Source organism: Bradysia coprophila, unplaced genomic scaffold, assembly GCF_014529535.1.
Source record: "Bradysia coprophila strain Holo2 unplaced genomic scaffold, BU_Bcop_v1 contig_494, whole genome shotgun sequence".
Taxonomy (NCBI): domain Eukaryota; kingdom Metazoa; phylum Arthropoda; class Insecta; order Diptera; family Sciaridae; genus Bradysia; species Bradysia coprophila.
The window spans coordinates 297,724-309,798 of NW_023503746.1; the positions used below are offsets into that span (position 1 = coordinate 297,724).

The window sequence follows — 12,075 nt, forward strand, 5'->3', positions numbered from 1 at the left end:
AATCATCTGTTATCGACAACGACGACAAGCATGAGCGATAAAGTGTGGATTGTGTCCTCTTAATATTATGTTAAAACAAACGAATGAAGTACAAGATTTCATGTCAAATTCCAGACATTTAAGAAAAGAAGAAACAGATTGATTGGTTAATCACGATAATATTGCCAAGACTGTTGAATTGAAATAAAATTCCAGGAACATCCTTTAAAATTAGTTAAAATTCTTTGTCACGTATTTTGATTTTATGCCCCTGTGGCATAAAACGTTGTATGCAACTCGATGCAAAGCACTTAATTAGGTTCACGATGTGTATTATGACACACGGCCTGTGACCTCGTGTCATAATTTCACATTTAGAACCTAATAAAGTGCATATCGATTGCATAAATAACTATTTCACATCTTGGTTTCAAGTTTCAATATTTAAGAAAGATGTCTCAGTAGTCTCTTAAGTAGTTACATCCGATGGATAACTAAAACTAGTTCACGGCACACTAAATCTTATTACAAGATCATTAGATTACTAAACATTCGATTTATTGGATAAGTCGAAGAGATTGCCAAGAATGTTAATGTTAGGAATTGAAAAATGCTTGAAATTGGTTCGCAAAAGACGACTCTTCACATCTCGGTTTCAAGTTCCCCTTTTAATTGAAAACAAACATTACAATTTCTAAGGTGTAACGTCTAACTGACACATTTACCAAACATGGGCAATATAGACGGCAAAGCCTTGTCTTAGCCGTACACTTTGCAATTCCTATCCAAAAACTTTCCCAAGTTTCAAACAATAGAAAAATCATCATACCATTTCCCAATAAGAAGTAACCGCGCGCACCGACTCATTTCGGTAAAAGAATTTCTTATAAGTACAGGAAATGGATTACTTATTGTCGTTCATTTTAATTTTTATTTTGATGGCGCTTTGTTTCTCATTTCAGATTTTTGTTTTAAATTATTTGGCTTGGTGTAGCGTGTAATTCAGCGAAATAATATTTCAGTTGCAAAAGAAAATAATTGAAAATTCAAATCACATCATATTGCGATAATAGATTTTGAATGTGTAACTGTTGTTTCTTCTTTATTGGATTCGATGTGTGTCGTAAGTATACGATATAGAACATCAATATTAGTATAACGAACCAATTCAACATTCACCATTCATATAAATTTACAATTTAAAAAGAAAATATTTTATTACAAAAATCATAGACACAATGTCGACGCTATGATACCCGTTCACACCAGGCAACAGTGATTATTAGTAAGTGCGATATTGTAGAACAATTATGCTATTTTTGGAGTGAAGTTGTTTGTTTTAGAAAGCACCAGTCATATGATTCTCAGTATATATAATTGAAATCGTGAACATTTTCCACGAATTATAAATTCGTTTGGCAGTTTTGACACTGTGCCAATCATTAACTAACCAAAAGAGAAATTTCGGTTCATAAATTTTTTTCACGGCAAACATATTACTTGTATGCAATTGAGTTTCTTATTTATTGTAAAATTAATTAAAATCAAAATAAAAATGTCCAAAGGGGTCATACATAAGAGATGTCCGCAATTCAGTGTTGGCAGACAGAGTTGTAACTCAAGAAGTATGGATTTTTCGAACCTCTTATTTAGAGTTGTATTTAGGGGGTCAGTCGTACACTTTACACCTGAAAAGTTCATACTTATGGATTTATCAATGATTTAAGACCGGTATGGCAACACTGAATTTAAGCCGTCCTTTATGGATGTACCCAAAGAAGGACGTAATACATTGCTTTATTTAGTTTAAACAGGCGTTCACATAAATAATATCAGGTGGCGGATCATTTACCGATACCATGTCTATCACTGATGGCAAAGAATTGTCTGGAAAAGGTGTAATTGTTGGACGGACGTTTTACTTTGCCGAAAACGACTGACGGAATTTATGCACATTCTTGTCATCTCGTATAACAGGCAAACGTATCGCAATAATCGTTAAATCTGATACTTCTTTTGTTAAAAGTATCTTCCAACGCTTAATTCAAACTCTTTTACTTCTTTTGTTTAAGCATATGATTTGATAAAATAGCTGAACACAGCTCGAAGCCTTAATTTATTATTGTCATCGCTATCGATAACAGATGAATGAAACTTCTTGAACATGCTGAAAGTTCATCAACAAAGAACAAATGCAATTACAAAACCAACAAGCCAGTCGTCTAAATTCCAATCGAAAAATCGCTTTGATCGAGCAATCCGATGAAAAACTGCGTGTAATAAATTTCCTAAGTTTTTTTTGCTGTATTCTCCAACCTTTAATGATCTGTTACGATGAAATTTTACACATTTCCGATCCGGTAGAGCGCTTTCTTTTTCCACATTACGAACTCCTTCGAGAGCTTTTTTCGCGTTCTCATTGAAGCCGCACATCGTTTACTCTCTTTTCGTTTTCTTGCTCTCTGCTTCACATTCGTTCGTGTATCACAACGTAAAAGTTTCACACAAAAGTTGAATTTCATTCATTCAGTCTTACCGCGAATGTCGCTTTGTAAACATCAATATTTTCGTCGCTGGCACAGTCGTTACATTATTTGAATATCGAATACAAGTGTGGAAGTTAAAATTTATTTTTAGCCACGAAAGAGCATCTAGAATATTGTCTTCAGTTATTTTTTTCGTTGGTTAATTTTACTCGGCTGAATAAGTAATTAGTAAAATTACATAGTCGAAAAAGTGTGTGATTGATTAAAGGAAATTGTGTTGTTTATTGTTGGGGTGCATCGTTTTCCGAATTAGATGCAAGGTGTGAAGTGATTTTTCTTTTGGTGAAAAGGAATCAATCAAACTGAACGGAAAACAAAGGATAATTTAATTAAGGATAACGGTTTGGTGATTTTGAGAGCGGTTTTTTTTTTGTTGGAGGTCTTCGATTAGTTTTAATTAATTAAAACCTTTTCAATCAAGCAACAAAAATGTGTTCCATGAAGACTATTTTACTGGGATTTTTGGTTTTAGCCGTATGTCAGACAGGTAAATATGACCTTTTTTTAAAGACATTTTTCCTTTGAAATTGTATGATCGATGATCGCAGCGGTTCGATTTGATACGAAATGGAATGTTATGGAAATTTCTGAGAACGTCTGTTAGACGAAAATAATTTTGTTGAGATTAAAAGCAGTTTAGGTCATAAATCATCAGCAATTAAAATATAATTTTGTCGCTATTGCAACACTTTCTTCGATAATAATAACGATTAATCCATGCAGTCGTATTGACGCAGATATATTGTGTGTTTATGTTAGCTTATGTGAAAAATCGTCTTCGAAATCATTTTTTATTCGGCTCATAAGCGAGAAATTTATGTTTCCAACCATATGTTGAAATTTAGTGATTTGTGTTATCAGCACCTAGGTACTGACTATTATTTTTCGAAAGCGAACAAAATCGGCCCCATAAATATGATACACACCATAGCTCACTGGCTGATACCCGACAAGTATCTTGATTGAAACCTAAATAACTTTTCCAAATCAAATTAAAAATAATGGAAAATATCTTCATGGAATAAGATACGGGTAACTAACAGATTCTCGTTGTTAAATGATTTTAAAAAGTCTATTGATTGAACGAGTGAATGGAGTGTGATAGGGGAATTTAACTCAAATGTGTCATGCATGGTAAATAGTTTCGGAGAATCTGTGTGATACATTACGAGCATTTTGAATCATTTGCACTGATGGGCAAAGAGAATTACAATTTTTGTGGTTAGAAATTCAAAAGGTCAAGAACCACCGAGCAAGAAACGATTGGCTATGTCATCTGTTATAGACACCGACAACCAAATGAAACGATGAACTGTAACTAATTCAGTCTTTAAAGGCAAAATTTGTGGGTTAAAATTCTTGAAGTAATAGATTTTCCATCAATCTTTTCGATAAAGAGAAGTAATAGATTCCAAAGTTATAATAGTGAGACACACTTGCCGTCTGTGTTTCTGAAGATAAGTTATCATAGAAACGTGTCCCACCCTCACTGTGGCCAAAATTCCATTTATAAAATAGCAAAACACCTGTATTACACCGAGCTTATATTTCCATTCATTTTGTTAAAACTCACGTTCACGACGCGTTAATCGAATGAGATAACCAGAAAGTTATCTAGAGTAAACATTCCGATTCGTTCACATTATCGTCAACGTTAAGGTTGATAACAATTATAATATTAGAAGGACCCGTAGGTTATGATACGAAAATCATTCGTTTCGTTGTTGTAACAAAACGGTTTGATTTTGACGAAAAATATGGATGCCAAACAGTAAAATGCATTGACCTCTAGTAAAGTACAGAAGTGCAGCGCGACGCCTCAATTAATTAAATAAAAGAAAAATTATTTCGCTTAATCACCACTGGTGTTGTTGCAGAATATTGTTTGTTTGTCAATTTTTCGAGCAAACGGCCTTAGCGCAAACATTTTTTTTTGCAACCGCCAAATGTTTTCTTTTACCATATTTGATCAGTTGTCGACTATTTTTACGCTTTCGTTGGAATGTTGTCATCAAAACATTCAAAATATTTAAATGAATTTGCTGCCCTGTATTCCATCGTCTCGGCAATGAATTCTTAATGAACCAACGTTTTAGTCTTCGCGCCTGTATTTTGTCAGTATAATCATTCGATGGAGGAATGAAATACAGTTAGTTGTTTAGAGAATCAATTAATCAAATTTCAAATGCGAGTGAAATGTGTGTCTGTATATGTCTAGAAAACTAACCAAACAAAATTGTTGAACGCCAAAAAATTAACAGACATTTTATGCAACAATGCAATTTATATACTTCTGCGAACCAGTTCAATGACCTGACCAATTTAAAAATATCAAATTTATTAACTTCAATGACTGAATATGTTGTACAAAATATAATTTTTCTTGTCATTCAACGAAATGAGAGAAAAAAATGTGTTGTGTTAATACTCCATTTATAGTGTGTGTTCAACAAGATCAATTATTTGATAATCGAAACTCCCAAACGAGAGTCGTCGTCGTCGTTTTTTTTTGTGAATGAAATTTTTGACAGAAAATTTTTGGTAGTTTTTTTTTTACTTCTTCGTCCATTCATGTAGAAAATACTCGTTTGTACGTGTACGATATTGTATGCAGTCTGTGAGTGTGTGTTAATAAAAATAAATTTTCGATTGATATGCGGTAAGTGTGCACTGTTTTTGTGCACTTTAAAATTCATACGAAAATTGTGTGTATGAAAGTCAGTCCGAGTCAAAAGAGAATGATTCTTATCGCCCATAATATACATTTATTTGAGTGTGTGTTTAGTTGGAAATTGAAATTTTTATTAATTTAAGTTCACTAGACGATGCATTTAAATTATCGGTTATTTTTAGGTTAGGCTCGTATTGTAGCATGGCGTTTATATTCGATTATTTATAGAAATTGATGGTAGAATGAATGGGGAAAAACTTGTTAGCCGGTTGATGCGTAGAGAACCGCATTCAATTTGATTTTAATTCCCTTGGATGTTAATTCAATTTTAATTCCCTTGATTGTAAAGACAAGGGTCTTATACTTCAGAAAATACGTGAACCTAACACTGTGATCGATTTTGTGAATCGAATTCTCACACATTTTCTTTCGAAATTTCATTCACGGCGACTGTTACCTAGTTTACGCTCGCTGTAAAGTGAAATCTGACATTTTTCTGATTTGGAACTCGTTGTGGTTTTGAACTCTTCCGACATAAATTTCATCTAACAAATGAAAGTCTAGATTTTGTTTTAGTTTTTCGTTGCAAGTAGCATACGCGTACCTACCAAAACTCAGATTCTATTTCACTGAGGCAAAACTAACGATTATTTGACTAATTCGGATATTTATTTTCGTTTGATATTTAAAACGTCACGTTGACAGATGAAATAGACCGACTTGTGATCTCAACTGTCACAATTATTTGCGCCATTATCTCCTAACCAATGTCTTAGATTTTAATGCTTACGGTCGTTCTAAACTCATTGCAGCGCGATTGGGCTTATGTATTCCATGGCCTTAATTTAGTGAATGGAGTTTTGAAATCAAAATGAAAAAATGTTTCAAAGTCCTGTGATGAGCTAATTAATCATGGGACCTAACCCACCTATAAAATAGAACCGAAGTGAATTGGAAATTAAAAACGGGAATTGTTCAATGACTATTTTCCTTATTACTTTCCCTACCTATGAAACTCCTCAAATATCGACCATCCAAACCCATCTTTACATAATTGGTCATATTATACGTTTCTACTGTTTGTGTGCTCTACTCTACACACACAATTTCCGTTTCGTTTTCTTTGCATATTCACAATATTTGCCATCAAAGTTGATATCAGTCTTTCTTGAAACCTGATTGATTAGCGAAAGTGTTCATTAGCTTTAAGGGTGCGGTAGCTTAACTATAACCAAGCAAGCAAAAAAAAATGAAAGAAATAGTCTCTGATGACTCACCCACATATTTTACCATGTCATTCATTAAAAAAATGTTTATGCTTCGAACATCGGTTTTAAGTACACCGTTTGGTTCATGCATTGAGTAAGTTTTAAAAAACGATCATATAATGGTCTTATAATACTTTCAATTAGCTTCAAGTTTAATTATTTATAGCTTTTGGCTAAGCACAAAGAGTGAGCAACCCATTTTCCATGCAGTTAAACTAAATATACACATTACCGCATGTTGTTTTCCTTTCAATATTTCAGTTGTTGTTGTTGGAGTTGTGGTATTGACTGTAATGTGCAACACAACGTTTCTTATTCATGAAACAGAAAATGTCCCAGCCAGCAAGATTCATTTTATGTACATCATATCCCATATATTCATTCGGTCTTTATGACATGATAAATTGTGTTTTCTTTGTATACAACACAACACAATAATTTTCATTAATAATTACAGTCCCTTCTTTAAAATAAAAAAAAAACTGAAACTACAAAAATATAAACAAAATTCATTGTATCTAAAGCACATAGACCGTAAATTTATTGATTTTTGTAATGGAAAATTCTTTCACGTATTTGTACTTTATATGCTATGGCTAAATGGAATAAAATGTGAAGTACTACACAGCAAAACGTTCACAATGTAATAAAAACAATGTTTGAACGAAAAAAACAAAAAAATATTATGTTTTCTTTATGTATAAGTCGCTGTTGCATGAGCGTATAAATTTGAGTTATTAAAAAGCGTGATTGTAATTTTGCTGTGTATATGAACAAACGTCTGGAAGTATGTTGCAATACGAATATTGAATTACATATTTGCCTCGAGGTGTAAACTCGTAATCTCTGAATTGTATATGTCGAACATTAACCGTTTTATTCGGATGTAATTGTGGTCTCAATCGGTGTTTCGTTTATTATTATGTATCACTAATGAATGTAGTTACATCGTCGGTTTTAAGTCTGAAAATTCGGTTTTGTTGTCATTATGTTTTCTGCTGCCGTTTGAATACCAATATGATTGTTATTTATGCAAACAGAGAAAAATGAATCTGAAATTCCAATATTTGACATTCTGAATAGATTCAATGCATTCCTGCTGAATACCTTCGTAGAATATAAATCGACCACGGTGAAGCTAAAGTTCTTTGATTATTCAAATTTGTGTTGACTGGTTTTACAGACCGAAAGCCTGCTTGAAAAGCCGTCCATCAGAACTAGGAAAATGGTCCTTATGGTGCTCATGTTTATGGTCAGGACCTATTTTTTGGAACTCTGAAAAAATTCCGAGAAAATCTGAAAAGGTTCCGAATTCTGATTTTTTTAGGATTTTTTGGAACTTTTTCAGAATTTCTTGAGAGTTAAAATTCCCAAAAAGAAATCCTGTGGGCGGTATAACGGTAGAAACCACCTCGATGTCAAAATCAACATATTGGTAGCCAATGAAGAGTGAAATGTAGAAGAAATTGTTTTATTGAAAGATAGGATAAGCAAGACATTCGACTTCTGTTAATTCAGCAGTTCAAAATTCCATTTATCATCAGGCTAAGACGACAGTTTTACTTGATACAATGCCATAATAGCACTATACTAATTTGCTCACGAACAAATCTAGCGAATCATAGTTGAAATGATATTTCAACTAATCATAAAATTTGGTAACTCGTCGCCAGTCGGTAAAGCTCCAACCGTCATAATCCTAATACACTAAGACTTGAGTTTTTGATTCTTCTATTCTTCTATAGATACGAGGTGCCGGCACCACTTGTTTCTTAGTTTAGTTTCTGACTTTCTTCACTGTGTGGACCACTAAGACAAATCTGCCAGAACAAAATTTTTTCGTCTTATGTCATGTAGCAATATGGGATCTTAACCTTATGTAGGACTGATGTGCACGCAGGCTCTCCGTCTATTGCGTTGTAAACATTTTCAAAATTCTAATAATAAAATGATAAATCACGCGAAACCGCTGCAGAATAAAGTGCATTTTCACTATACTTTGCACTTGTTGCTATTATGCTTTCAATTGTCTGCAACATATTTCATTTGATTCGATTAAATTGCTAGTCAATTTTCGTGCTTTAAAATTGAGTAATCATATAAATATCCACTTGCTGTGTATACATCAATTTGCAAATATATTATTACGAAACGCACATTATTTCCAGTCATTAAGCCTGAAAAGCGACGTTCAAATAACAATTTTACCGGTTTTTCGATTCACAACGATCCAATATGCTAATCAATTCTATTTAGTTCAATGAACAAAAATGTGAAATCTACCACATCTACATTATCATTACACACATCAACATCAAAATACGCATGCCAATTGAATGTCATAGTCATAATGTCACTTACGACCTCCTCGAAAATATCTTCGACGATTTTCCTTCGGACTTGGATTTGCATCTCCGTACATCACCAGGCAGTTTCGCAGAACACACACATGAAGTAATGAAAATAGCGATTGTCAAAACCTTACACGATTAACCATAAAACGACACATTTCTGTTAAATATTTCCAATTGAATGAATCATTCTCTTGTTTTCCCAAATAGAGTTTCTTCACTTGACTACCAGTCCGTGCGACTCGCCCACGATTCTATTTTTCACTTTTCCAGCACATGCGCCTTTACATGGAAATGTATTTTCTCTCTTTGTTACCTTTAAATGAATTGAAAAGCGGTTATGTGGCGGAGTTTTCTTTGGGGGTTTCGTATTCCCAGTTGCCGTCTTTGTTTTGAGAAAATATAATCTTTCGAACCGAAAATTGGTTGGGTTTCGGTTAAACTGTCAAAATAATCACTAAATCTATTACTTCTGTTTTTTAGAGTTTGACTCAAAATATTTTACTTCATTTCAATTTAACATTCCATTTGCTACATAAGACGGCACTAACCAGAGCTATTCACTTACTTTTGAAGGCTTTTTCGATAACAGACGATAGTCAATGTAAAAGTGTCGAAATTACAATTTTTTTTGAAATGTCCGGAACAGTTTACATTGTTCAAACTGTCTGTTCACAGTTCACCAGAAATCTTATCATCAAATGTTATCAATTTCCTTTCCGATGTCAATTTAAATAAATCCACGTAGTATAACATCATCAGTGTAAGCATCGGCTGACACTATTATTTATATTGAACATCAATCCAAAAATGTTTGACGAAAATAACACACATCCACACAATGAATGATTAGATTGAATGTAGGTTATATTATGGCAGGCAAAGTCAATTTTATTATTTCGTAATAAAAAAATCTTTATTGGCCATCATTTGCTTCATTGCTGTTAACATTTCATTCAATCAATAGCTTGTTTGGGGATGTTGTAGAAGCGTTGAATATTTTATGACTAATACCCATGCTCTTCGAATGCTGTTATCAGCTCAACCGTATTTCATCGAATTTATTACACATCGGAATCTTATAAAAATATTTGCCGAATGACGTGTGTTCGGCTGCCTGGAAAATGTTAATATGTTTTCAGAATGAAAGAATGGAAATAGTTATTTATGCAACAAGAATCGTATGAAGGTATATTATCCACTAGATTGTTAACCCGTGGCAAAGCCGACAATAAAATGTCGGTTATATATACCACATCTCCACAGACAGTGACAAAAATATTCAGAATATGTAGGACTAGTCTTAGCTTTTTGCGTGGATATGTTTAGCGAATCATAAGAAAAATGAATATTTTCCATGCAAAAAGGTATTACACTTTTCTCATGATTCGCTTAACATTCACGTACATGCATCTATGACTAGTCTTCTTAAGATGACACACATTTTAACGATTATTATTGGTTACATTTGGATTGTCCTCAATTCTTTCAGGGGTGAACATTGGGCTATGTGAATGAGGGTTGTCATAGGTATTATGAACCTCACTTCCGACGCCTGTCAGAAAAAACGTTGTCCCTAACTTATTATTAAAGGCTTTTATTTAGAGAATTCCATTCCAGCACTCGTCTCCGCCTCACTCATTCGCTGAATATTTCCTAACTTGTGTGACAATATCGCAACTTCTTTCAGGAAGAAATGTGTCCCTAACTTATGCTAAAACGATTTTTTAGCGAATGTGTGGTTTCCAGCTTGAGCCGGAGGTATTTTAGTATGGGTTAGGAAATCAATTATTTTACAATCTTTTTTCCGTTTAATAACCTTCCTCATTACATTACGGTATTACAAAGAGGCAAGAAACAATTCCGTCACAGAATTGCATAAAAAATAATTCGATTTGCTTTGAATGGAACATACACCATCAGGCTGAGTGTGATGATTAATTTTGCTCATAAATTCCATAATGTGTTTGCCATATTTCAAAGTGTTTGTTAGGTCTATTAAAAAAAGCAAAGAAAGAAAATGTTAAGGAGGAAAAAAAGTTTCATTTTAATTTAATTGAGGTTTTTTTTCCTCTTCCACTTCACCAACTGAATAATGATAGTTTTCAGTTTCATACCCAACAATATATTATGTATAAATAACTTCGAGAGTTGTTTTTGGTTAATTTTATTTATCGGTATTATAATTTAAACACTGAATAATAGTGAGGCTGCCTGCAGACCGGCAAAAAATGATGAAAGGAAACGACGGCAATATATTAGAATGTTAGAAGGTACACTAGATATATGTGAATACATAGATTCTTCATGGCTAATGATATATTAAATTACATGATAATGAAAAGATGAGAACTCTAAGTTTAGAACATTTTTTGCATATATACTTACACAGTAGTGTTGCTTCATAAATAGTTCAGCGTGTGATTAATTATCAAACGATGTGAATGTTTAGTTTGGAGCATTCTCCGTTCATATCTTAGGTGTCGTATGCGTCTACAGTATCGGTTTACTGAAACTTTGACAAGATTTTCTTTCAAAGCGTTCGCTTACTATCCTGCAGATAATGCAGTAGTTGCTGAGCTAAGCATGGCTTAAAATTGTTGCTTGAGTATATTCGTTTGATAAAATGTGTATCGGCCAGCAGTTATTCGTTTGTTATTTTATACCTCAACAATTTCCGTCTAATGTAAATAAAATTCATTTGAACATCAGACGGATCCGCAGAGAGACCCTTCCACACATATCTGGAGTGTCGGGAGTTATCTGAATTCCCAGTTAAATTTGCTAAGAGATTTTCAAATTTTGTGGCAAAATATCAAAAAAGCAATAGTCCCTCTGCAAAATTGTAGCATACATTCAGGCGGACAAATATTCGTTTTTGATGATTTCTCCTAACTCTTTTTTTGAAAACCACTAAGGCATGCAAAAATGTGTTACTTTTAAAGGAAAAATTGGTTTATGAGTCATAACTGAACCCATTTGGAGAAACCTTTGCAAATTGTGTAATGTTATATAGGTTATGTAAGTGGGTAACGTTATAACTCACAAACCAATTTTTCCTTTTAAAAGTAACACATTTTTGCGTGCTTTAATGGTCTACACTTTCAAAAAAATAGTTTTGTTTAGATCAATTATCAAAAAACGAATATTTTTCCGCCAAAATGTACGCTACAAATTTGCAAAAGGTTCATTGCTCATACCCTGGAAACACTTTATTGACTAAGAACATCGATGACTTAAACAGCCTCGATGAAGCGCTT

General features: G+C 33.3%; 2 protein-coding genes across 3 annotated transcripts in view; one reads left to right on the forward strand and one right to left on the reverse strand.

Moving 5' to 3' along the window:
- The window catches only part of LOC119082804 (aquaporin-like), a 43,921-nt gene extending 34,907 nt beyond the window's left edge, over positions 1-9,014 (reverse strand). The window contains exon 1 of the mRNA XM_037192450.1: positions 8,826-9,014. Coding sequence (XP_037048345.1) covers positions 8,826-8,886 — 61 coding nt within the window. The 5' untranslated portion in view covers positions 8,887-9,014. The remainder of the gene's footprint in view (positions 1-8,825) is intronic.
- Positions 2,493-12,075, forward strand: part of LOC119082803 (lachesin-like) — a 73,228-nt gene continuing 63,645 nt past the window's right edge. For both annotated transcript variants that reach the window (XM_037192448.1, XM_037192449.1), the window contains exon 1: positions 2,493-3,012. In XM_037192448.1, coding sequence (XP_037048343.1) covers positions 2,955-3,012 — 58 coding nt within the window. In that variant the 5' untranslated portion in view covers positions 2,493-2,954. The remainder of the gene's footprint in view (positions 3,013-12,075) is intronic.